The sequence below is a fragment of the Oncorhynchus mykiss genome, chromosome 24 (genome assembly GCF_057628025.1).
Source record: "Oncorhynchus mykiss isolate SJ-2025 chromosome 24, ASM5762802v1, whole genome shotgun sequence".
Classification (NCBI taxonomy): domain Eukaryota; kingdom Metazoa; phylum Chordata; class Actinopteri; order Salmoniformes; family Salmonidae; genus Oncorhynchus; species Oncorhynchus mykiss.
In genome coordinates this window covers 11,241,996-11,269,955 of record NC_143045.1, presented here as the reverse complement: position 1 = coordinate 11,269,955, position 27,960 = coordinate 11,241,996, and the positions used below count along the sequence as shown (strand labels likewise).

The following is a 27,960-nucleotide window of genomic DNA, read 5'->3' as shown; positions in this document are numbered from 1 at the left end:
GTCCTGTAATACTACTAGCCACGTAGCAATTTTATGAAGTTGGCTTTAGCTAGCCCGGATATGTTCCCAATGTCACAACCTTCATAACTAGCTACCAAGAAGGCATTTCAGGCTATCAATCAAGTTAGAGTAGATAGTTTGTCTATCTTAGTTGGCAAGCCTGCTGACAAGGTTGATAGATTTTTAGAAAAGCAAGCAATAACTAAATGTACTGAATAAGACTCACATTCCTTTCAATCTTTTACACAGATTTTAGCAGAAATGCAGAGAAGCATATGTAGTTTCTTTAAAAAAAGAACCCTTTGAAGAACCTTTTGGGTTCCATGTAGAACCCTTTCTACAGAGGGTTCTATGTGGAGCTCAAAACGGTTCTACCTGGAACCGAACCAAAAAGGGTTCTAGCTGGAGCCGGACCAAAAAGTGTTCTCCTATGGGGACAGCCGAATAACCCTTTTGGAACCCTTTTTTTAGTTGCAGGAGAAAGCTGTTTCGGGTGTTTGAAAAAGTCTCCAATTTATGGACTGGGCATAGCACCCCTCCCGACCAGCCACCAGCCATCTTCCTGTACTTTGTGCCCCCTCAGATTTTGTTTCAGGTGTTTGAAAAATACAACAGTCTCCAATTTATGGGCATAGCACCTTTCCAGACCAGCCTCCAGGCATCCTCACATACTTTGTGCCCCCTCAGATTTAAGGGGTGCATGACACCCCTGGAAAAGACTTCATAAAGAACCACGTGATGATTGGTAATCTCGAATTATGCGTCCCTACAACAGAGAGTGCGTGTGAGAGAGCGATACCATATCTGTCACGGATTGTTTTCCTTTGATAAATCTCTTCTGCCCGGAAACAGCGTAGGGGCAGCAGTGGCGGGGAATGAGCGATTGGTTGGAACTGTGCGTGGCATGGAAGCCGTTGAGAGGATGTCAGTAACTCAATGAAGTGCTTGTGTCACTCAGTTTTAACATCATCCGTTTTCCATTTGTCTGCCTGCCTATTCAGGAGATAGTGATACACGCACCTATTTTTAAACTGTATAAGGAAGGACCAATTTTTTAAATTGTCCAAATTGTTTCAGTTGTTATAGACCTACACATTATTGTTATTTTAAAATGTTATATTCCCATTTCACCACAATTACACATTTTGTTTCCATAATTAATATTTGGCAACATGTGGCCAGAAGATCTCATATGTTCATAGGATCTATTTGAATGCATTGAAATGTGAAGGGGGTGTTATATTGCCCTCTGCCTGATCCAGTTAAGTATCTTAATTATAAAGCCACAGACTCTAATAACCGAACCCTTATAATAACCACAATAACTGATAGATGTTGACTACCAGATTTGACAACGCAGGATTATTGGTGTATTTTTTTTGGTAGACATTGTCGCCCCCTTGTGGATTTGGCAGATGTAGGCAAATTATATGCATTTTCACTCAAGTGAATCCTTACCAAACATAAACTGCTATCCGTTCATTTATTTCCTAGATATATAGGCTATTTATCTGTTAACATAGCCCACATTGTGGAGGCAGGTTTGAAATAGCACGCTTTGCTTACTGTCTCTTTAAAAACTGTGAAGGTTCCAAATTTGGCAGGAAGTTGAATTGCCATTACAGGAAATTAGTATGGGGCTACAATGTCGTGGAGCTGGATCTGATACATTGTATTGATCACACTGTCGGTAAACACAACTCGCTTTGATAAAGGTAATCTAGTTCGACTGTATTGTGATACTTTGTATCTTTACGCCAACCTTATAAACAATGTTGCATATTTTTAATGCAGTTACTTCCAACAGGGGGCTTCAACTCCATATTGATAGCGCAGACATGGCCCGGTGTGGTGTGCATACCTCACATGTGTCTAAATAAAACTATTAAAACCAAGGTTACTTACTTGTTTAATTTTTAAAGAGAGGCTAATGTGTAAGGTATTTGCTATAACATGTGGTTTGCGTATAATTTTAAGCTCCTTTCTAGGTTATGTGCACTCACTAATACGCTTAAGAAGGCTTTCTCACAGAACGCAGCTTGGACTCATGAAGGATTTATGGATTCACGTAGGCTACAACACCTTCGCTTTATGTAATTATTGGCTACCAATAGTCTTTAAGTGGCCAATTCCATTCTGGTACTCCGTTCATGCTGTACACACGGTTGTTTCACATTTGTATCCCCCTTCTATGCACCGCAGTGGTTATTGTGTAAACAACCCTCCAGGCTGCATTTCTCACAGACCTTTTTTAAACCCACATCAGCTGGAAGAGGCAGGATTTCAGCCCACCACCTGCGCATCAGGACGGGCTAGAGGCCATGGTGAGCTTCTGAAATGCAATTATATATTATGTGTTGTAATTTTGCAGATTGACTAGTTTAGGCTGATATATTATTTTAGTCTTAATTCAAACATTGCATAATCATACATAATAGCTTCTCTGAGAATATGTGATAATGCAAACCATAATGGGAATCAAATGTGCTGATACTAGTTGGTAGTTGGTTAACTATGACATGCAACACTAAAGTAATTGTACAGTGGGAAACAACTGTGTTAGCACGGCTGTGGCCGAGTACCGTAGATCAGCACCAATCACAGTGCTTGTTTTGACCAACACGTTGTAGAATCTTTGTAGAATCTTATTCTAAATGTATATACACCTTCAATTTCTCAGTCTACAGTGGTGGATCTCAAGACAAAGGAGGAGAAGGATGCAGAGCTTGACAGAAGGATCGAGGCCCTGCGCAAGAAGAATGAAGCTCTGGTCCGGAGGTACCAGGTGAGCTCCCACAGGATCAGAGATATAGCCCTGTTGTTGCAGCAGCATTATCTGTGTGGTACAGTTGGTAGAGCATGGCACTTGCAATGTCAGGATTGTGGGTACGATTCCCATTGTGACCACCCATTCGAAAATGTATGTACTATGCTAAATAATATACCCTATTGTATTATATTATTAGCTTATATCAAACAGCTACAGTACCAGTCGAAAGTTTGGACACTTACTCATTCAAGGTTTTTATTTTATTTTAATTTTGTACTATTTTCTACATTGTAGAATAATAGTGAAGTCATTAAAACTATGAAGCAACACATTTGGAATCATGTAGTAACCAAAAAAGTGTTAAACATAAACAATTCTTCAAAGTAGCCACACTTTGCCTTGATGACAGCTTTGCACACTCTTGGCATTCTCTCAACCAGCTTCATCAGATAGTCACCTGGAATGTATTTCAATTAACAGTTGTGCCTTGTTAAAAGTTTATTTGTGGAATTTCTTTCCCTCTTAATGCGTTTGAGCCAATCAGTTGTGTTGTGACAAAGTAGGAACGGTATACAGAAGATAGACCTGTTTGGTAAAAGACCAAGTCCATATTTTGACAAGAACAGCTCAAATAAGCAAAGAGCAACAACAGTCCATCATTACTTTAAGACATGAAGGTCAGTCAATCCGGAAAATTTCAAGAACTTTGAAAGTTTCTTCAAGTGCAGTCGCAAAAACCATCAAGCGCTATGATGAAACTGCCTCTCATGAGGACCGCCACAGGAAAGAAAGACCCAGAGTTACCTCTGCTGTAGAGGATATGTTCATCAGAGTTACCAGCCTCAGAAATTGCAGCCCAAATAAATGCTTCACCGAGTTCAAGTAACAGACACATCTCAACATCAACTGTTCAGGAGACTGTGAATCAGGCCTCCGAGATAGAATTGCTGCAAAGAAACCACTACTAAAGGACAGCAATAATAAGAAGAGATATGCCTCTGGCCAAGAAACACGAGCAATGGACATTAGATAGGTGGAAATCTGTCCTTTGTTCTGATGAGTCCTAATTTGAGATTTTTGGTTCCAACCGCTGTGTCTTTGTGAGACGCAGAGTAGGTGAACGCTTGATCTCCGCATGTGTGGTTCCCACCATGAAACATGGAGGAGGAGGTGTGATGGTGTAGGGGTGCTTTGCTGGTGACACTGTCTGTGATTTATTTAGAATTCAAGGAACACTTAATCAGCATGGCTACCACAGCATTCTGCAGTGATACGCCATCCCATCTGGTTTGCGCTTTGTGGGAGTATCATTTGTTTTTCAACAGGACAATGTCCCAACACACCTCCAAGCTGTGTAAGAGCTATTTGACCAAGAAGGAAGGTGATGGACTGCTGCATCAGATGACCTGGCCTCCACAATCACCTGACCTCAACCTAATTGAGATGGTTTAGAATGAGTTGGACCACAGAGTGAAGGAAAAGCAGCCAACAAGTGCTCAGCATATGTGGGAACTCGTTAAGACAGTTGGAATAGCATTCCAGGTGAAACTGAGAGTGCCAAGAGTGTGCAAAGCTGTCATCAAGGCAAAGGGCAGTGGTGTAAAAATACTTTAAAGTACTACTTAAGTAGTTTTTTGGGGTATCCGTACTTTACTTTACTATTTATATTTTTGACAACTTTTACTTCACTACATTCCTAAAGACAATATTATACTTTTTACTCTATACATTTCCCCTGACAACCAAAGTACTCATTACATTTTGAATGCTTAGCAGGACAGGAAAATAATTAAATTGACGCACTTATCAAGAGATAATGTGGTCATCCCCTCGTGCGTCTGGCCTGGCGACACACTAAACATAAATGCATCTTTTGTAAATATTGTCTCAGTGTTGGAGTCCGGCAGTCCGTACATTTTAAAAACAAGAAAATGGTGCTGTCTGCTTTGGTTAATATAAGGAATTTTAAATGACTTACTTTTGATACTTAAGTATATTTAAAACCAAATGCTTTTAGACTTTTACTCAAGTAGTATTTTACTGGCTGACTTTCACTTGTACTTTCTATTTAAGTATCTATACCTTTGCTCAAGTATGACATTGTGTACTTTTATCCACCACTGGCAAAGGGTGGCTACTTTGAATAATATAAAATATATGTTGACTCTAGTTTATTTGGTTACTTTATGATTCCATATGTGTTATTTCATATCTTTGACGTTTACTATTATTCTACAATGTAGAAAATAGTCAAACTAAAGAGAAACCCTTGAATGAGTAGCTGTGTCCAAACTTTTGACTAGTACTGTAAATTGCACGGCCACATCGCAAAATAGATATCTGACTGTCAGGATATTCATATTATGGTTATTATACTTTTCTGTTGAATCTCCCTGTATTCATGCTTGATTTATCAGGTTAGGGAGAGACACTGATGCGCCTTTGTGAGTCTATCATCAGCCAACCTTTGTTTTGTTATCTTTCTGCAGGAAATAGAAGAGGACAAAAAGAAGGCGGAGCAAGAGGGGATTGCCGTGAAGACGCACCCACCCAGGAAGAGCCGCCCTCACGATGGCCCGCCAGAGGGAGACAGATGGAGGACAGAGAAAGAGAGCTTCACTGTCACCGTAGACCTCTCCAAACCTGCAGGGGTGAGGCCAGAATGAGGGCTCTGTCTCAGCACATACTGTAGTACCAGGTTATATCAGACCAAGCTAACGAATGCCCAAATAAATCATGTTCATTAGGCACAAAAATTAGATATGGACTAGTTACTACCTGAACCTGTCCAATAAGAACACACATTTTCCATTTGAAAACTATTTATTCAGTTTGTGCCAACTGAATAAACATGATTTAAGAAGACCACAAACATGACAATGTGCACTCTCAAACACTTTGCTTGGAGAGAACCCCCTGAGCTCTGAAAGATGGCCTCTACCAGAACAAGTCTCATAGACTTTAACAGGTGCACATCTATTTGCCCGCTCACATCCAATTTCCTGTCAGTCAAACTATTCATATTCCCCTGCTGTGGCAGCTGGATGAGATTAGTGATACCTAATGGAGGATGTTGAAATGAGGTACACTTGAGAGGGACATATATCTTAAAGCAGCTGGGTGAAATGATGCTAGCTGAGTGGTATTCCTGACACAGACAGGAAAGTGATGACGTACACCATGAACAGAGAGATGTTTTGAAACCACTCATGGAAATTGTGTCTGGTTCCAACTTTATACCCCTGCTTCAGCTTGATGATTATACATCTACTGTATATTCAGATGGGTAAGTTATATAATTCTGTTCTACATAGGTAGAGGTGAATGCAAATCCCTTGCTATGGTTGTCCCAAATGGCAGCCTATTTGCTACATAAAGCACTACTTTTGACTAGAGCCTATGCACCCTGTATTTCTACCTGAAGGGGATGCTCTCAAGCCATTGCTGCTCTTGAATGTAATTCCAGTACATACTACCTCCTGTCAGACAGTATGTTTTTTAATCAGCCTCCTGTGGACTGGAGAGACAGGCTGGAGTACATTTTAATCAAAGCCTGGTGAGGTTTTCTGGGTCTCAGATGGCCCCTACAGCTGTGATCCACCCCACTCTTCACACTAAAGGTCACTCATTCAGACAAGAAGGGACTTGTTGAGGGTGCTGTAGTATTGCCCTAAATGGGTTATGATATGGATACGTTTTAGAGTTAAAAGCTCAGACACCTAAGTCTTCTTGCACCTTATACAGTGCGGCAAAAAAGTGTAATTTTCATCATAGGTACACTTCAACTATGACAGACAAAATGAGGAAAACAATCCAGAAAATCACATTGTAGGATTTTTGATGAATTTATTTGCAAATTATGGTGGAAAATAAGTATTTGGTCAATATACAAAAGTTTATCTCAATACTTTGTCATTGCCAACAAAGGGTATATAACAGAGGTCAAACGTTTTCTGTAAGTCTTCAAAAGGTTTTCACACACTGATGCTGGTATTTTGGCCCATTCCTCCATGCAGATCTCCTCTAGAGCAGTGATGTTTTGGGGCTGTTGCTGAGCAACACGGACTTTCAACTCCCTCCAAAGATTTTCTATGGGGTTGAGATCTGGAGACTGGCTAGGCCACTCCAGGACCTTGAAATGCTTCTTACGAAGCCACTCCTTCGTTGCCCGGGCGGTGTGTTTGGGATCATTGTCATGCTGAAAGACCCAGCCACGTTTCATCTTCAATGCCCTTGCTGATGGAAGGAGGTTTTCACTCAAAATCTCACGATACATGGCCCCATTCATTCTTTCCTTTACACGGATCAGTCGTCCTGGTCCCTTTGCAGAAAAACAGCCCCAAAGCATGATGTTTCCACCCCCATGCTTTCACATTCTTTGTCCTCCAAACACGACGAGTTGAGTTTTTACCAAAAATGTATATTTTGGTGTCATATGGTCAGATGAAATTCTCCCAATCTTCTTCTGGATCATCCAAATGCTCTCTAGCAAACTTCAGACAGGGCTGGACATGTACTGGCTGGGGGCAGGGGGACACGTCTGGCACTGCAGGATTTGAGTCCCTGGTGGCGTAGTGTGTTACTGATGGTAGGCTTTGGTTACTTAGGTTACTTTGGTCCCAGCTCTCTGCAGGTCATTCAGTAGGTCCCCCCGTGTGGTTCTGGGATTTTTGCTCACCGTTCTTGTGATCATTTTGACCCCACGGGGTGAGATCTTATGTGGAGCCCCAGATCGAGGGAGATTATCAGTGATCTTGTATGTCTTCCATTTCCTAATAATTGCTCCCACAGTTGATTTCTTCAAACCAAGCTGCTTACCTATTGCAGATTCAGTCTTCCCAGCCTGGTGCAGGTCTACAATTTTGTTTCTGGTGTCCGTTGACAGCTCTTTGGTCTTGACCATAGTGGAGTTTGGAGTGTGACTGTTTGAGGTTGTGGACAGGTGTCTTTTATACTGATAACAACTTCAAACAGGTGCCATTAATACAGGTAACGAGTGGAGGACAGATGAGCCTCTTAAAGAAGAAGTTACAGGTCTGTGAGAGCCAGAAATCTTGCTTGTTTGTAGGTGACCAAATACATATTTTCCACCATAATTTGCAAATAAATTCATTAAAAATCCTACAATGTGATTTTCTGGATTTTTTTTCTCTCATTTTGTCTGTCATAGTTGAAGTGTACCTATGATAAAAATTACAGGCCTCTCTCAGCTTTTTAAGTGGGAGAACTTGCACAATTGGTGGCTGACTAAATACTTTTCCCCCCCACTGTATTATATTGTTGACCTTTGTTTTCAGAGACATCTGTTGTGTGTCTGGGAATTTGGAGTGACAATATAGCACTGTATGTATGCAAGGTTTATTCCGGTCTTTTAGTGGGTCAAGTGGGTCTAATCAAAACTTGTGTTCTCCCTGCAGGAGAAACGGGTGATCAATGACTGGAAACAAGGGCCACCTCGAGGCAGGCGGGACTCTGAAGAGGGAGACGGCCCCAGAGCCCAAGGTGAAAGCCCTCCGCTGAGGGCCGGGTCCGGGCGGCTCAGCAGGGGTGGACAGAGAGGGGGAGGACCACGGCAGGAGAGGAGAGAGCAACGCCCTGACAGACTCCTAGCAGACCCACGCCAGGCCCATGACAGACCACCACGAGAGGACAGGGGTCCACGAGAGGACAGGGGTCCACGAGAGGACAGAGGTCCTCCACGAGAGGACAGAGGTCCTCCACGAGAGGACAGAGGTCCTCCACGAGAGGACAGAGGTCCTCCACGAGAGGACAGGGGTCCGCGAGAGGACAGGGGTCCGCGAGAGGACAGGGGTCCGCGAGAGGACAGGGGTCCTCCGCGAGAGGACAGGGGTCCAGTCATGGAGGGGCCAGGAGAGGGGCCCGGCCGCAGTGAACGTGCTCCACGCGGAGGACGGAGAGGAAGAGGAGGCCGAGGAGGACGAGAAAGAGAAGAAGGAGGAGGACCACAGGGTGGTGACAGGAAGTCTAAGGTCTGTGAGCAAAATCATATCAGCTAATAACTAGCGAGGCAATGTTGCTATAGATGTGCCAGGTTGAGGTTTACCATGGGTATAGTCTCCATAATGATGGTTGGACTGTGTATCTTGATGATGATGATGTTGGTTACTTTGCAATGACATGAGTAATGGGAAGATGAGTACATACTATAGTAATTGAAGAAAAAGACTGAACAAGATTTAGAATATATGGGTGTGAAATTTAGCGAATTGGGATGGCATGCTCCTCTATTCTCTTTATTCTTTCTAAAATATTGTGCGTCTCTGTAGGAGTGGGAGGAGAAAAGGAGGCAGAACATTGAGAAGATGAACGAGGAGATGGAGAAGATTGCAGAGTATGAAAGAGGACAAAGGGTTTGTACAGGAAGCCATTTTGTAAAAATTGGATTACTATCAGATTATTTGATGACAGTTTAGCGTTGAAGACCTGAAATAGATAGGGTAAGGGTGCTGTCTTTGGAATCCTTCTGCAGCCTGCCGAGGGAGACAAGCCCATCCGTAACTTCCTGGATGACCCGCGGCGCTCCGGCCCAGTCCCGGACATGGACCGCAAGGAGGGCAGCCGCCGACATGTCCGAAACTGGGGTGGAGTAGATTTTGACAATGTGAAGACGGGATCTGAGCTGGAGAAGGAGTGGACAGTGAGTGCTCTGTTCTGTTTTGTAGAAGACCTGATCGGTCAAATGTTCTGTGTGGTTTGTCTTCTTCATTTTGTTGAAATGATTCCTTTATTCAAAATTAGAACAAAGTTTGATTTATCTGTTCCCTTCTCTCTTACATCCTGCTACTTTACACTTCCTCTCTCTCTTTCTCTCTCTCTCTCTCCAACAGAGTCGGAGACCAGGAGGCCCTAAGGGCTCCATGGATATGACCATGTCTATGACGGGCCGGGAGCGTGCCGAGTACCTCCGCTGGAAGAAGGAGCGTGAGGAGATTGACGAGGAGCGTCTGGCCAGGCACAGGAACGCCACGGGCCAGTGGAGACGGGAATGGGATGCCCAGAAGACTGACGGCTTGTGAGTGACCGACTGGAGGAGAACCGCGAACACCACTGACACGCTCTGATCACGGAGACAGCCAGGGCTTTATTCACAAAAACACCACAACAGCAGGCATTCAGTGAACCAAACCAGACAGTGCCTACTGAAGCCCAGGAATGACAACACCGCTCCTAAATATCTCATTATTACCGGATGCCACACTTGATGTTTTAGATGTTGTGTTCAATTTACTGTACATCCTGAGATGCAGCCCAGAAAGGGAGAACCACAGGAGCAAGATGACTGGAATAGGACATATCTAAATAATAGTGGATAAACATCTCACATTCAATACATCCTCTCTTTAGGTCTTTCTTTAGCCATGAGAGCATGAGGCCATGTGAGATTAGGAGGTCCATACAGGAGGGAGGCTGGTCAGGGGCTTGGCCGTGAGAAGGGGTTGCGTTTGAGTTTTTAAAATGTTTACAGGGACAGTGCACATTCATCAACGTTTCAGTAAAAGTGCTAGTTTTAGCCAGCCGGCTAATTTTCAACCGCAAGTCCCTGGGCAGTTTATTAAGAATACAGATAAACGATGAACAGCGAGCACATGCAGAGCAGCATAGGACAAACTACATGTATCAGACAGACAGCGCAATAGCACAAAAAGCAAGAAAACAAAATGCATAACGGAAACAGTGTTTCCACACCTCACAAGCTACAGACAGATAACATGGAAAGCGGCAATACCCAGCTAGGGAATATGTTCACAAGTCTGATTGTCCTTTAGGCATGTCTCTGTTTCTTGTGAAGGTGCGATAGGTGTGGGGGTGGTGGCAGGTAGGGATTGACAGGTCCAGTGGTGATGCAGTGTGACAGGGTGAGAAGGTCTGACCCTGCGGCGCTTTCACAGGTTTAAGGAGGACCCAGCTGTGGCTGCAGAGGCCATGCTGCCAGACCAGGGAGGCAGAAGGAGAGGCAAGTCACACCCCCGCCCCCCCCCAGACTCTGATGACAAGGCGTTGTTAGTTCCCACTGTTCCACAATCACTGACGGACAAGGACGGCAGACTTTACTCAACCCTTTCTCCCTCTCTATCCCAAACAAACACGTTCACCCATTCACGGATAAGTGCACGCACACAATCAACACTTCAAACCTAAACCTTTCCCTTAGACACGTTGATGCTTTGTCTGAGCAACACTCTCATTTGAAGAACACTTTTATCCAGGCCCCGTTAACATAGTGTATTATCTGTGTATATGGTAGATAGTGTTGTTGTGGTGGCCCTGTGTGTAGTGATGTGAGTGATGTCACTCTGTGTGTCCTCCCCACAGCCAGGGGGCGTGGCTCCCGCACGCAGCCTCACGGCAGGGCCTCAGGTTAGCCAATGGCATGGGACTGAGTTGGTGTGTGTTCCGTGTCCCCCCCCCCCCCCCCCCCCCTGCGTGTGTGTTAGGTTGTGTCCCGAACGGCATCTGATTCCCAAGTCGTGAACTAAATAGTTAATAGAGGTGCTATTTGGGACTGAGCCCTATTCTAGACATCACGTCTGACTTCGAGACAACCATGGAATGCCGCCACGGGTTGATCAAGCACAACCTAGCCAGGAATACCAGTGTGTCTGTAGTCTGAATATATGCATTGCCCCGAGGATGCTCTCCCGAGGATGGAACTAGCCTCCCTCATTGAATGCACTTGCTTTGGCTGTGTGTCCGTGTGTGTTTGTCTCACAGTTGTCGCTCTGTGGCGTCTCTGAGCTGCTATGTGTTGCAGTATTTCTCCATCCCTTCCTCGAAACCCAACAGCAAATGTGTGTCCCCCAAATGGCACCCTATTCCCTTATTAGTGCACTACTTTTAACTAGGGTCCTGGTCAAAAGTAGTTCACTATAAAGGGAATAGGGTGCCATTTCAGAGCAGCGCTGCTGTGTCAGTACTGGGGCTGCCATTCATTTGTTTTCAAGGTCTTGAAACCTAGTCTTCCACCCCAAACCCTCTAAACTGAACTCTCTTCCTCCCTCATCCTTTACTTCCCGCAGACGAGGTGAAGGCGCCTCCCAAGGTGCCCACGTTCGGAGACTTCCTGGGGCAGGGTAGAGGACCCAGGGAGGGGGGCCGTGGAGAGCGGGGGAGGGGACGAGGACAGAGACAGAGCTACAGGTATAGCATCTCTTCTAAGGCTCTGACTGCATCTGTTGTTTTGGTTCCTCTCCATTCCACTGACTGGATCTCTTTGACAGCATGCACGATAACCGCTGGGAGGTGGAGAAGGAGGAGGACGGGGAGAAGGAGGAGGACGGGGAGAAAGAGAAGGAAGACAAACCCAAGAAGGAGGAGAAGACTCGGAAGGAGGAAGCGAAGCCCAAAGCTCCCTCATCACAAAAGGTATGTCGTCTCCCACCACCCCACACTGGGGTCTGTGTTTTAGCACATGTATGCCTGTGTTGTTTTTGAACATGATCTCTTTCCATGATCCACATTAAGAGGTGACTTGTCTGTTTCTTTCCCTCTTAGATGGAGGAGAAGAGTGGTGACGCAGAGGAGGATGAGGATGAGTGGGAGGATGCCAGCGACGAAGAGGACGAGGATATGGACGGGGTTGATGACTCGGAGGGAGACGATGAGGGGGATGAGGAAGGGAAAGACGGACTGTCCCCGACGAAGGCACCTCGCTCAGAAACCACAGCAGGGAAGCCCGCCGCCACCTCACCTCCTCCCTCCACTCCCCCCTCCGCAGCCAGTCCTAAAGAGCAGCGCACCCCGAGGCCCAAGGTCTACATCCCCTCCCAACAGGAGGCTCAGGACTCCCCCGCTGGCCCCAAGCCCCTCAGCCCCTTCTCTCCCCTGGACGGCCACCAGCCTGTCACAGACTGGGGGGAGGAGATGGAGATGCAGTCCCCCCGGAGCAGTATGGGGGAGAACCACCTGAAACCGCCTAGCACTGAGGGAAGCCCTGCCCAGGTTAAGGTCCAAGAAGACAACCGCAACTCCAGCCCCAGCCCAACCCCCAGTCCCAGCAAGCCAGCAGAGCCAGAGAAGGAGAGGGACACACGGACAGGTACAGATATTTATATACTGGTTTGACGGTTGTATTATATTGCAAGAGCATAACATACATTTGGCATGCTGTTGAATGTGCTACCCTTTTAATTCAGGATAAACCTGCAAAGTTGATCAGAAGAAGATGTGTGTTTTGATGCTCAGCATTCTATCAGTAGTCTGTTCTGGGGGGTTTTTCATCCACACTCATACCCTCCCCCTATCGTTCTCTATAACTCACAGTTGTGGTCACTGCTGCTCCACCGGAGGAGACTCTGATCCAGGAAATAACTTCTGTATCATCATCATCATCATCATCATCATTAGAGCTTGTCTCTACCCCCACTGACCTCCCAGAGAAAGAGGAGACTACAACCACTCCACCAGCCCAAGAGACACCTGCTACCCCCACAGAGGGTAATTATCACACTGCAAAGCAGCTGTTTTTATCTCAATATCAAATCATTTCTGGGTAACAATGGAGTAGCTTACCAATAGTTTTCAATTAAAATGGTAAAAAATAAACAAAAATAGCTTCTTAGCAAAGAAGAATTTCTCAAGCAAGAATTTTGCTAAGACCGTCTGTGAGTGGTCTGAGTGGGGAGGGGACAACTGAAAACTAGCTGTTATTCGTAGAAAGGTTTAGAACTTTCTTTCTTATTGGTCTATTAACTAATTGGCTTGATGTCACCAGGCAGGCCAGAACTCCATCCCACCTAAACAGGCAGAAATTTCAGGCGGCCTTTTCAAACAGCTCTTACACTAAAAGGGCATTATCATAATTTTCACTATTTCACAGTATTATTCCAGCCTCCAGAAATATATATAAAACACATGAATTTCATGTTTTCGACTGCACTCTGCCTTTATTGTTAATATGGTGACTAAAAGATCCCATAGGGCTGAATTACACACATAATATAAATGCAGGCAAAGCAGCACTGTTGCTTATGGTCACCTGACATTTTATATTTATGACCATTTGAAGGTTGTGGTAAAAATCAAATGATGTGTCTGACTCGTTCTTCCTTCCCTGTACCATCTGAACCAGATGAGGAGGAGACCCCTGCCGCCACTCTTACCCCTGTCCTGGTGATTGACCAGAGCCTGTCTGAGCTGGCCACTGCCCCAGAGATGGCCCCAGACACCTCGGAACAGTCGTCTTCAGGTGCGGTTCATATCACTGACTTTGAGACGGTGGCTTTCTGTAAGAAGTCTCTGACTCCCGCCGAGCACTAACCACAAAACACAAACCAACGTACCTCCCTCTTTCCCTCTATCTTTCTCTCTTATTTATTTTTCTTTGTTCGCCACTCACCTCTCTCTGTCCTCTCCATCTGTCTGTCGGAAGTTGGCTGACTGGCATGACCCCACAACCGACGTCTACTGTCACTCACTGCATCACTTGGCATTCTTTGGCCAATTGAAGCCCTCTCTTTTCTCCAAATCCTCTGTGAAACTCCTCCGCCTTGCTGTTTCCTCCTGGGGAAATGAATGTACTAACCTCCGTCGCCATCACTATGGCTACCACACCTCACTGTGTGAACCCCTGTCGTTTTACCCCTTCAACACCTTTCCTTTTGGTTCTCCTTCTCATTTCCTTGTTTTGTGGGTTAATGCATTTACTACGCATGCTGCCCACCCTGTCCCCAACCTCGAATGAGCAGAATCATATATATTTTCTGTTTTTCATGGGTTTGTTAATCGCATGACTGTCATGGGATGAAGAGTGGTTTGAGAAGGATGAGAAATCAAATTTGCTCTTCCTTTAATTTTTCCTCGTCGTGCTGCTTCTTAAATTGACGTCTGTTTGGCAAAGACTTCACTACGCCTGAAATGGAATGTTGCAAATGATGCTAACCAGAACTAGACACTCATTGGATGGTAACAGAACATGTTTAAACAGTGCATTACTCAATTGAAACCACCAATCACATGTGTGTTTGGAAAATGTTTGTTTTTTTGCCCTGTTTGTTATGTATTTTGTCTCATGTCATCAAAATGCATAACTTAGCCTTTCCCAGAGTCTCCACTTTGACATTCCTAGGAAGGTTGAATACCGCGTCTCTTTAAAGCTCTTCAATGACAAACACAACGATTCCTGTGTTTCTCACTTAAAGCTAAAATACTTAGTTGCCACATCCGGTGTTGGACGTATAAGTTAATGACGTATACCCATTGGATTCTTGAAGAGTGTAACTTAGAGATGCCTCATTAGGCACACATTCTCGACCTTCACCTCTCCCGAGTCTGTACGGGAGCAGCGATGGGACAAGGCTGTAGCTACCAATTTGGATATCACGAAATTGGGGAGACAAATTGTGTAAAAAGTACACACACAAAAAAAAAATGCCTCATGAGCTTAGTTCAACTGTCATACTCTATGAGAGAACCCAAAATATAAGCTTGTTTTACTCCAGTGTTTGTAAACAAACACTATAGCCTCAAAAGATGGTTAAAACGATCATCTCGATATCATGGATGGTCAGTGTCTGCATCCATAGCTCTGTCTATGAATTTGAGAGCGGTTACATTTCTCCAGGCCCCATCCCTTAGCGTGATACCTAAACAGAAGGGGTGTGTCCACTTTGTTATTGTTTCAATTAAGGATTCTAGCTTTAATATTTTCAGAAACCATTTATTGCTTTCTCATAAGCTTAGTTAAAAAAAATAATAATAATGTTAATAGTTACATTATAAAACGTGGCCCATTAGCACAGTATAAAATGCACTCTATAAATCATTTTTTAACGATGTGTAGGATAATGTGCATTCATTGCGCTCCCTTTGTCTCTGAGGGCAGAGTGCTAAGAATTAGCACTGACATGCCTTTTTAGAAGTGGATCATTTATTATTAATAACTCAAGTTTTTATGCTCTTTAATACATCAGTAGAGTTTATCTGTAACAGCCCAGATTGTATATTTAGTGATACACAGAACAAATAAATGTAGCATTTCCCTGTGGAGCTACAATGCACTACACTTTGACAACGCAGCTTAAATGCCCCCCAAAAATTGCCATTTTGAAGGTGGGATTCTATGAATAGATTTTTGTAGATGTTTAGTCGTGAGTACTAGAATGTAGAATCTGTCCCTCAACCCTTATGAGTGTTCTGTTGTAGACCGATAGCTTCATCATGGATTGTTTTTTTCCCTTCATTTTGGTTTTTGTAGGTTATTGCACCCATCTGACGCCATGACTTCAAATATGAGGTGATTGACAGCAGTACTTCTGTATCACAACATGATACCGTTAGGACTGTTTTTCTTATTGAAGCTAATGTAGTGAAAACTCCCATAGTCTGTAAAAGGCTCTTCTGAGTAGATAAATGATTCCTTGTTGTCTGGTCCTTGTCATCATTGTTAGGTTTCTCCTTACAGCCTTTTAAGTGTTTCTCTGGTGGTAATCACCACAGCTAATGGCTGGGTATGCATCCCAAACAGCACCCCATTCCATTGATAGTGCACTACTTTTATAGGGCTCTGGTCAAAGGGAATAGGGTGCCATTTTGGACTAAACCTGGGTGTCTATGCTTTGGCTGAATGAAGACGCTCACTGCGCCAAATCCGATTAGTCTAATGAGGGTGGAGATCGGTGAAGTACAGGAAGAAGAGGCACAATTAGCATTGAAAGGCTTTTATGAGGAGATTAGCCGCAGTCTGACCGACATGATGGTATGGATGTAATGGAGACCCTTTTGAACTCTGAGCCTGATTGATTAAAACCGCCTCTCTTCGAGTTCTTTTGATGTTTTTGAGGGAGACTAATATTGGTCCATGAGAGGGACTGTTACCCGATCAAATGAGCATTGCAGAAAATGCCTGTTTGGTTGTTGGACACATACTATCAATGGTGATAATATCATGAATGAGTTTTGCATACATTTTTGGACAATTATTGGTACTTATTTGCCTGCTGAGAGCTAATACCAGACCATACCAGGACCATGCCCTGCCATACCATGCCATGCTGTCCCATGCATGTTGTGCTGCGTTAGCAGTGTTGCAGACAGCCAGACAGCAGATTAAACCAGCTTGCAGCCAGTGACCCCCACACTCCCTCTGTTCTCTATCGACAGGCTGAGAGCTGCTCTGGGAAACTGACTTTTCAGTGCTAGTGGTTCACAGATTAAGGATGAGGAGAGAGGAGGGGAGAAAATAATGACAAGAAGAAAGGAAACCGGGCCTCGCACACCATGACTGGAACAGCCATCACAGACATCCTGGAGGGACGTGGCCAGGCACCTGGCCTCCAAACATCTCCCTCTCCTCAATAATCAGACCACATATGTTCTGTACTGTTTGAGCTGCAAGTTGCATAGAATAATGATACTGCCATTCATCTGAGCCACTATGGTAAATGGCTTAGGTTTTATAGCAGCCAATTAGGATCTTACTGTGATGTCAAGTCAACAAAGCCCCAACTTGTTTTTACCTTTTGATATATGTGTATGATTTAACAAATCAAATTATTACATTTAGCGAAGACTCACAAATATGAAATTCTCACCTCAATTGTTCAACCTTGGCATTTTCTTTTTTTTAACTCCAACTCTTTTGAAAGGTCAAAGAGACTGTTATGCCTCTTCAACATGGCAAAAAAATACATATATGGAATGCTAACAGTTGAAAGAGCATTCTCCTCCCTCAATATAGACAGCTTATTGACTACAGTTTATCCACACTTGTTTTAATAGCCTTTACTTTAAAGATTCCCAAACCCTCTCTCTGTGGAGTTTGTATGATTAGGGTTTGGTCCCCTTTATCCTTAACTCAATACATTTTAGTTGTATTTTGTCATGAAACAAATCATGTGAACAAATTTAAGCCATGGCATTGAAAAATGTACATTATGTTTCCTAATAATCATGTAACAAAGTTGGTTTAGATTTGGGACCCCAAGAGGAGTGTAGTTAAAATGATATTAGTTTATTTTTAAGTGAGATACACTGTACTTAACCAAGCACAGGCATAAAGTGACCCTGACAATGTTTGTTAATAACCATCCAAAGCTTTCCTTTCGTTTCTCATTTGCGATAGATCGCTAGTGGCCTTTCTAGTTTTAGTCGAGGGGCATCAGACATGTACCAACATGTACCAACATGTACCTCAACAGACCAAGATTTTGTTTAGATTTTTAAGTCTCGTTGGCTTTTTTTTGCCTACTCTTGGTCATGAACTCAATCTGGCTCACCTATAATGAACACGAGCACAGATATTAAACTATGCTTTAATTTTATTTCTTGAAAAGGAATGAAGAGTTTAAATGAATTGAATGGATCAAGAACTCAAGGAAATGCAATATGTAGTTTAGTACTTTGAATTCCAACTAAACATTCCAATGTTTTGTGTGGGAAAAAAGGCATCTATTTTTGTTCTTTGTGATTTGCATTTGGATATCCTCATTCTTTTCCGTTTCTGATGACTTAGTGATTGTATTACAAGCATCAAATTTTCCTGCACTTCTAAAATGTCTGCGTTTTGAATATAAAACTACATTATTTGGGTATGTTTTTGGAGTGGAGTGTAACTGGCCTGTCTAAACTAGCATGATCTAAAATTCAAGACTTTGTTTATCTGTTGATTACCATGAATTAGTTTTTATCCCAAGATATTGACACTTTAATCAATCAAGCAGAAGATTACATTTGATAGCTTTTTCTTTAAGTATTACATTGTGATTTGGCAGGAAATTCATTGTTTCATACGCAACTGTCAAATGTACAACATGAAATGTGTTCTGTTTATTTTGCTTCTTAGTTTCCATATCAAATAAATGTATGGTGGTCAGGTCTCTATGTTTCTTGTGATTCACAATAGTCTTGGGGAGGCAGAGAGCGAGACACAGCTGCATGTGAGCTCTCACATTTTTCAACATTTTTTTTCAAACAGATAGATTTGGAGTAATGAGATTTTCATCAGGGACAAATGCAGTATGCTACCCTCCACAGCATGGCCTTCGCTCCAGATCAAAACTCCAAACATACAACCTAATTTTGGCCAAATTAACCGGATAGATTACTGCTACCAAGGTTTCCTGTTTCCAAGCTATACAGAGGGTGCTCTAGCAAACAAACAGCAGAGACCTGAGGACACCCTCCAACCTGGAACTGAGTGAGTAGTGTTTATTCTGATGCTATTTTGAAAGCCAAGAAGAAAAAATAAAGTACATTACAATTATATATTTTAATTTATGGAGACTGAATGCTGAGTTAAGGCTGCCAGGCTTGCTAGACAGACCAGATATAACTTCAATTAGCACTGAGGTGTGAAGTGAAAGGTGTTGAGGCCTTGGGCCCAACCAGTGGCAGGAGAATTTGAAGACACCTCCTGCTGTTCAAAGACCATCCACTGGCGTTTTCTACAAGAAATCTGCCTCCAGAAATAAAAGTTTCTCCCAAGTGGGTGTGACACCTATTCCTGTTGACTGCTGCTTGGATTCCACCTGGCGATCTGTTCACCGTCTTCCCTGGCCTGTCTCCTCCTGTCTGGTACAGGTACCCCCCTCCCTCCCGAGCTTTTGCCCGCCTCCATCACACACGTTGTCGGGGCGAGTGACTCTGAACTTGATGGCTAGCCCCAAGTCGTTATTTATTTATTTTCTTGTGCATTTTGCTGTTTGCCTCATGACTCCTGCATGCTTTGATGACTACAAACTTTCTTTACCCAACCGTGGGACAGACTGTTTGTTCCCACACTCGGGACTCTGACTCTATTGGTTACGCAGAGCTCTCCCTGTCCTCTGTCGTGCCTTGATTGTATAACTATTGATGATATCTGGAAATGTGCATGTACACCCTGGCCCATCTATTGTTTCAGGCCCCAATTCTGACTTGTGCTCCGATATCTGCCTCACTGATTTCTGCTCTCATTAAAGCCTGGGTTTTCTGCACGTTAACTCTAGAAGCTTATTACCTAAAATGGATCAAATGAAAGTGTGGGTTCACAGCTCCAATCCAGATGTTGGTCATTACTGAGACGGGGTTAAGGAAGAGTGTTTTGAATACTGATGTAAACCTTTCTGGTTATAACCTTTTTTTGGCTAGACAGATCTTCCAGGTGGGGGAGTGGCGGTATTTACCAAGAATCACCTTCAGTGCTCGGTTGTCTCCACCAAGTCTGTCCCCAAACAATTTGATTTGCTGGTTTTAAGCATTAAACTTTCAAATAGTACTTTGTTGACTGTTGCTGGGTGCTATTGTCCTCCAGCACCGGCCTGTACCCTATCTGCCCTAAGCCCTATCCTGGCCCCTTACACTAAGTCTGAATTTGTCCTGCTAGTTGACCTAAACAGGGACATGCTTATTAAACCACTTGACCAAGTCCTAAAACAATGGGACTCCCTAAATCTTTCTCAGATTATTACCAATCCCACAAGGTATGACTCCAAACACCCAGAAAAGGCTACTTTCCTCGATGTTATCCTCACAAATAATCCTGATAGGTGTCAGTCTGGTGTTTTCTGTAATGACCTTAGTGATCACTGTTTTGCAGCCTGTGTTCGTAATGGCTGCTCAGTGAAACGACCTGTCCTGATTTGCCATAGATGCTTGCTAGAAAACTTTAATTAGCAAGCCTTCCTTCATGAACTGGCCTCTGTAAAATGGTATAGAATCAGCTTGACCCCCTCTGTCCAAGACGCTTGGACCTTCTATTTTTTCATATTTTTTTTCATACTTTCAGTGATATTGTTAACAGACATGTCCCCATAAAGAAAATTAGAATTTAAAAACAGGTTCAGCTCCTGGTTCTACAGTGAACTTGTGGAGTTACTCCACCTCGAATTGCATTTGGCTAGAGGATCGGCACACGCATACTCAGGCTGACTGGCTCTCGTCCGGAAGGCCAAAGTTAGTTACTTTAAGGAGCAGTTCTCTCTCTGTGGGTCTAACCCCAAGAAGTTCTGGAAAACTGTTAAAGACCTGGAGAGTAAACCCTCCTCCTCACAGCTGCCCATGTCCCTTAATGTTGATGATGTGGTTGTTACTGACAGGATGGCTGAGCTCTTTAATCACCACTTAATTAAGTCAGGATTCCTATTTGACTCAGCCATGCCTCCTTGCCCGTCCAACATTTCCTCATCTCCCACCCCTTCTAATGCGACTATCCCTGATGCTCCTCTTCTCCCTCTTTTTCCCCTGCCTCGCCATATAGTTTCTCCTTGCAGGCAGTCACTGAGTCTGAGGTGCTAAAGGAGCTCCTGAAACTTGACCCCAAAAAACATCTGGGTCAGATGGTTTAGACCCTTTCTTCTTTAAGGTTGCTGCCCATATCATCACCAAGCCTATCCCTGACCTTTTTAACCTGTCTCTCCTTTCTGGGGAGGTTCCCATTGCTTGGAAGGCAGCCACGGTTCATCCTTTATTTAAGGGGGAGATCAAGCTGATCCTAGCTGTTATAGGCCTACTTCTATTTTGCCCTGTTTATCAAACGTGTCAGAAGAACTTGTCAATAATCAACTGACTTGCTTTCTTGATGTCTGTAGTATTCTCTCTGGTATGCAATCTGGTTTCCGCTCAGGTTATGGATGTGTCACTGCAACCTTAAAGGTCCTCAATGATGTCACCATTGCCCTTGATTCTAAGCAATATTGTGCTGCTATTTTTATTGACTTTGCCAAAGTTTTTGATATGGTAGACCATTCCATTCTTGTGGGCCAGCTAAAGAGTATTGGTGTCTATGAGGGATCTTTGGCCTGGTTTACTAACTACCTCAGAGTGCAGTGTAGAAAGTCTGAAAATCTGCTGTCTCACCCACTGCCTGTCATCAAGGGAGCACCCCAAGGCTCAATCCTATGCCCCACGCTCTTCTCAATTGACATCAACAACATAGCTGGCAGTTGGAAGCTCTCTCATCCATGTATATGCAAATGACGGTCTTGTACTCAGCTGGCCTCTCTCCAGATTTTGTGTTAAATGCTCTACAACAAAGCTTTCTTAGTGTCCAACAAGCTTTCTCTACCCTTTACCTTTGTTTTGGAGGTGTTCAGAACAAGGTTATGGGGTTTGGTAAGAAGAATGCCACTCTCCTCACAGGTGTGATTACTACCTCTGAGGGTTCATGCAAGTACTTGGGAGTATGGCTAGATGGTACACTGTCCTTCTCTCAGCACATATCAAACCCGCAGGCTAAAGTTAAATCTAGACTTAGAGGAAACCATCGTAATCGCTCCTGTTTCACCCCAGCTGCCAAACTAACCCTGATTCAGATGGATGACCATGCTATATTATGGAGACATAATTTATAGATCGGCAGGTAAGGGTGCTCTCAAGCAGCTAGTTGTTCTTTACCATTCGGCCATCAGATTTGCCACAAATGCTCCTTATAGGACACATAACTGTACTCTATGCTCCTCTGTAAACTGGTCATCTCTGTATACCTGTCACAAGACCAACTGGTTGATGCTTATTTATAAAACCCTGATAGGCCTCACTCCCCCATATGAGATACCTACTGCAGCCCTCATCCTCTACATACAACACCCGTTCTGCCAGTCACATTCTGTTAAAGGTCCCCAAAGCGTGCACATTCCAGGGTTGCTCTTTCAGTTCACTGGACAGTTTTATCTCAGTCTCTTCATTCAAAGACTCAATCATGGACACTTTTACTGACAGTTGTGGCTGCTTTGCATGATGTATTGTTGTCTCTACCTTGCCCTTTGCTGTTGTTTGTACCATATTGTGATGCTACCATGGTGTGTTGCTGCCTTGCTATGTTGTTGTCTTAAGTCTCTCTTTATGTAATGGTGTGGTGTCTCTCGTCGTGATGTGTGTTTTGTCCAATTTAAAAATAAAGATTTAATCCCAGCCCGCCTCCCCTCCGGAGGCATTTTGGTAGGCTGTCATTGTAAATAAGAATGTATTCTTGGTAGGCCGTCATTGTAAATAAGAATGTATTCTTAACAGACTTGCCTAGTGAAGTAAATAAAGGTTAAATAAATAAGTGCAACCTCAAACGGCTGCCTGACCTATTTTGCGCCTCTTGTGAGTGTTGGGATTATAATGTGAACACTCCAGGGAGAATATTGTTTGATGCTTTTAAATCTATTTCACCTTCCACGAGACCAGAAATAATAAAATAAAATAAATGAATACCCTGCAGATTTTTATGTTCATGCTTTGGTAAATAAATCTAACTTGATTTTTAGATCTACAACCCTCATGGACAACATTTTGATAGGGGTCTGTGCGATAAACATAGGTGCATTTGCCTATCATATTTCTGGGACGTAGGCTAACTGCTAACTGTGAAACTATAATCCAATCAATGTGCTTTTATAGTTTTTGACCCGCCCCATTTGAGCCTTTTAAATTGTGAGCTTTTCTGGTGCGCTCCAGTCGCCCTGTCCAGTTCATAGAGAGGGTTAATTAAAGCATCATCCCACCGGGAGCAGTGACAGCGGTTTCCACAATGCCCACCTGACTTGATGGGGGAAGAGATCATTTTGAGGATTTGGACACTACCACATGAACAGACTACATTCATTGCCAGAACAAGGGTATAACAATTGCAAGATGAAAGCCAACACACAAGTTACCACGGTGAAGCAGAACGGGGATATGAACAGGAGGCCGAGCTATACCGGCGACCAGCGGGTGAAACATGCCAACATAACCACAAAGATTTGGGTGAAAGTGGCGATGGCGATTGCTTATTTCATATGCGTGTCAATATCTGCCTTTATTCTGGCAATCTACTATGTTTTCTTTTGGAGTCCGGATCCTGTCAATGCCCCGGAATCGGACAATGTCACCATCCCGGCAGTAACCAATAACACAATGTGCCAGCCAAGGTTATGACTGCGTTAGGTCCGTAGACTATCCTCCGCGGTGATATCCCGCGCAATGCTTGACACTTTTTAGATGCGCTTTAGGACACCTGGAGACAACCTAGGCACACGCAGCAATGATGTACCGCGACAGAGGGGACAGCAAGACGTTATTTGAAGAAGGATATTGGGATTTTTGCAGCAGTCTGCTGAACTATACAGGTTAGCCTACCGAGGAATCAAATTAGAGGTTGACAGCCTAAAGACTTGTGATTGCCTGTAGCTTTTCGGATGCAGAGGGAGGGACATTTTATTCAATAAACCCATCCACTCAGATTATCTCTGTTACTATAGAAATGTAGAGACAGTTTAGTACGTAACTTCAGAGCATAGACAAATAATTCACCTTCAGTGGAACTGTTGTAGCCTGTGACACACCCCTGTGGACTATCTGTTATCTATTGTGTTGCACTGTACCCCCCCCCCTGTACAATTTAAGTAGGTATAACAAAAATGTGACAGTTGTTTTTACTTTTTCATTATAGACAGCATTTCGTTTCTAAGTACATAAACATTCACAATGTATGTTTTGGATTTCATTATGCTCTGTGTGTAATATGATATTCTCAAAAGGCAATCAATTAGAATCAAGCTGATGTTTCTTTTGTACTGTTCCATGGAGAACAGGCACAGGAATTGGGCACACTACATCTGCCTTTTGTCATTTAATGAGTCAAGCATCTCCTATGATCCTACATGCTTCATGGTTCACAATAGTGATGAAAGAGTGCAGTTTGTCCTCTGACCCCCAGACTCCTCTTGATCGGCACTTCTTTTTTGTCCATTTTCGTCATTACCTGTCTATCTTTGTTTTATCAAACTTCAGTTGGTCTATTGCTAAGAGAAGTAAACACAGCCTACCATTAGCCCACTGCTTTCAAACATCATGACAGTAGCTATGATTGACAATTATTGTTACCACTGAACAGTCAGTTGGTGTACCCCACTACTCTCTCCCTATGTCTCGAAGGCATATGGGGAAAGCGGGAGAGAGTTGCAACACTTCCTTCGATCAATAATTAAATTGCACTGAAAGTTGTCAGGACCCATTCCTTCTCTCTGGCTGCCTTTGCCTCCATCTCCGAGGCGACACCCATGTATGACTCAGCATGACAGAACAAAGGCTCCAAGAAGCTCACATTTTTTTCAACAGCTGTGATGTGATGGCTCCTGAAGAAGCCTGTCAGTTGACACTTTAAAAAAAAATGTACACCCAACTTTTGATTAACCAAGGTGGGAACTGGGAAGGTGGATTAGGGTGGACACTCCTGACAGAAGTTGTAAGTGTCGTTAAGAAGGGAACTGAGGGACCTGTCTGAGCTGGATCTGACCCCTACAAATCTGCCACCAGACATTCCGCTCATGTTCCTGCTGTCAGGATCAGCTCTATTGGAGTTCTGCCTTCTGTGTAGGTAAAGAAGTATTAGCTACACTGCTGTACTTGATATTAAACAGTACACTGAACAACATTGATTAGAAAATGACACTGGTGCTCTACGATGCCATGGGATCCTGCAATGGGAGCACGGTGCCCTAATGTTCTCTCATTACATTCACTAGAAACAAGATAGTGAGACGGTTAGGGAAAATATCCTAACTGCTGTAGTTTAATTTCCACAAGAAATCGTGTCATTTCCTCAATGTTCTTAGTTTGGTTGTGTGGAATTCTCTTGATAACAATATCCACTCTGGGTTCAAGACCATTGGACCAATGGAAATTCAATAAGTTCAAGTCATTAGAAAGGTAGAATTGTCTTTATTACCTATTATTATTGTCAATTAATAAAATAATAGCATACAAATAGCAATACACAGAATTGCAATTGTTGTGCTCTAAGAGAACACTAAAAATTATTAATATATAGGTAATAATACGAATATTTCATTACAGTTTAGAAAATGTGTAGTATGTGGTCATTATCGAACATTTCCACTTCAACACAATACTAATAAGGGAGAAGATATCTGTTTCGCCACTAGGGGTCATTGTTATACAAATTATGAGTATGTGGACGATTACATCATGCCAGTCTTCTATTACAATCTGTAACAGCCATATCTGCTGTCCTTGGCGACTTTCCAAAAATAATTATAAACTGGCACACCCAGTTGCAATTGGACATTAATATTGTATTTTGACGACAAAATATGTTGAACACAATATCAGTATTTGCAATGTAATGGAAGCACACAGTGTTGTATTTGCTGATTCTCAGCAATCAATATTTGCTTGAGTTTTCATAATTAAAAGCTGCCGCTCTAACATTCCGTTAAGTACAAAACTAGATATTATAGTAAAACAACTCAACAATTCACGTGGACAACTCACATTATCATGTTGGCATTCCAAAATCTCTTCAATTGAATTGTTGTCAACCAGTCATCAGCCTGAGACTCTCGGTCTCAGTGTGGTCCTCAGGAACTAGTTCCTCCAGATCAGTGTCACAAACTTCCCTTAGGAAGTTCAACTCCAGGGATGTGTGGCGGCAGAGTGCTTGGAAAACGTTACACCCAGACCCAGACCTAGATCCTCAGTGACAGTAGGGACAACGCTTGGCCTGCTGAGGGGGTCTGCTATCTCTATCTCTGCTCACGCCACACATCTCATTAGGCATGCTGCATCGTTTGACGTTGTGACATCTACAATACCCTGTTTGTAGAGAACCATCTATCATCCTACTCCCAACATATCCTTCCTCCAGAAAGCACCAGTTTGGAAGCATGGTGACTTAAGATGTATAGTGGGACTCCAATGCTGAGGTGGTGGAGGAAGACTAATCTTGTAGGGGATTGTTGTTTTCTGAGTGTGACTCTGGAGAGGTGTCAGTCAGAGGGATGTGAGGTCCAGGCCCAGCAGTGCTCAGCAGCACTCGTCTGGGTGTCATCCATTTCCAGAAGCTACTAGAGGGTTTGACCTCTGTGGTAGACTGGTCAATACTATAGGAGTGTCCTCTTTTCAGCCAGCTAGAGATTAACCTACTCCTGGGCGTTTCCCCTGAGCCCTGTGGTGATTGGTAGGGTTGGGAGTGGCAGACATACTCCTCTCTGGCTCCTGACTGGCAGAGCAGAGGGTTCTGGATGACCTGGTCAGTCAGTGACTGGAGGTGGAGTGGGGACATTGCTGAACAAGTGGAGCAGTGGCCACGGCTCATTCCACTAACACACCTATCCCCAGGCTCCTCGTCCAGGGCATAAGGGTTGCAAATCACATGGTCAACCAGGAGCAGGTCACCCACGGTGTTCTCACAGAGAAAGTAGCCCATGTCTTTTGGGGGACCACTCAGTCTGAGATAGAAATAGCCACTACCTGACCCTTCAACATCTGCAGTCTCCATAAACGTTCTCTGCCCACCCTGTGCTTCAACTGCTGAGGGTCCATCCTCTGAGGGGTTCTCTTGGCTCTTCTTGACCCCCTCTACCCCTCCATGGAGATCCTCCAGTGAGTGACCATCATGCTCCTCTTCCTCTCCCAGAAGCCATGTCTCTTCCCCCACAGCCTCGTCCCCCATCCCCTCCTCCCCCCTGCTCTTCAGATCCTTCACTAGGAACTTGACCACGGCACTGTGGCGACAGCGGGCGGCATAAGCGAGAGGCGTCCTCCCCTGGCTGTCTGAGCTGCCTGGGTGTGCACCATTCTGGACTAGGAGGCGGACGGCATCCAAATGACCACATTCGCTGGCCAGGCTGAGGGCGGTGCGACCTTTGCTGTCTCTACGGTCCACCTCCGCACCCCTAGCCAGGAGCAGCCTCAGGAAATGGGTGCGATCTGCGGTCCGTGGGAGTTTTGCGGCACACATCAGTGGGGTGCGGCCTGTCGCCAGCCCCTGCTGCTCCTCTATGGTGGCATTTACCGCAGCCTCACCCAGTGCAGCTAGGATGAAGTGGGCTAGCTGGACCTTCCCTTCCTCCATGGCCTGGAGGAAGATTCCCACACCAGACCGCTTGATCAGACCACCTGGTTCATCCATCATGTCAGCAGGTGTGCCACGGTGTGAAGAAGAGCTCGACACATTCGCTCTCTATCAACACTCACTATAACATCCCAGAATGTGGATTGAGCGTGCAGGATCAGTCTGTATTGCAATGTGCCCAATAACATATTGATTAGATGGAAAGGCCCCCCAGGCTGTCAGCACTCTCCATTACTGTCCCTCCCCCTTCCTTTGTTCTCTCACATATCTGATGAGCCAATGAGCCTTTAACCTTCTTTTTTTTTTAAACGTAGATATATTCTACCATCATCATGCTCTTTCAGCTTATTGGAGGAGATATGTTGCTATGGTGACACTAAAAGCACATGACAGGTACGCTCTTTGTATTTTG

At 44.0% G+C, this 27,960-nt stretch overlaps 1 protein-coding gene across 9 annotated transcripts; it reads left to right on the top strand.

The window, feature by feature from the left end:
* Nucleotides 1-1,593: 1,593 nt before the first annotated feature.
* LOC110503715 (coiled-coil domain-containing protein 9) lies at nucleotides 1,594-18,603 on the top strand. Of its 9 annotated transcripts, none has more exons than XM_090218254.1 (17): nucleotides 1,594-1,715; nucleotides 2,267-2,324; nucleotides 2,681-2,785; nucleotides 5,260-5,421; nucleotides 8,188-8,443; nucleotides 8,525-8,760; nucleotides 9,058-9,141; nucleotides 9,261-9,428; nucleotides 9,619-9,803; nucleotides 10,681-10,745; nucleotides 11,105-11,149; nucleotides 11,809-11,929; nucleotides 12,010-12,154; nucleotides 12,284-12,827; nucleotides 13,052-13,225; nucleotides 13,860-13,976; nucleotides 15,984-16,662. In XM_090218254.1, the coding sequence occupies exons 2-17, from the start codon at nucleotides 2,322-2,324 to the stop codon at nucleotides 16,007-16,009; spliced, it is 2,436 nt and encodes an 811-aa protein (XP_090074380.1). In that variant the 5' UTR covers nucleotides 1,594-1,715; nucleotides 2,267-2,321; the 3' UTR covers nucleotides 16,010-16,662. The 9 variants fall into 9 exon arrangements, with proteins under 9 accessions (XP_090074380.1, XP_090074376.1, XP_090074378.1 ...); XM_090218250.1 differs by having other exon boundaries at nucleotides 8,483-8,760; XM_090218252.1 differs by having other exon boundaries at nucleotides 8,188-8,461.
* Nucleotides 18,604-27,960: the final 9,357 nt, after the last annotated feature.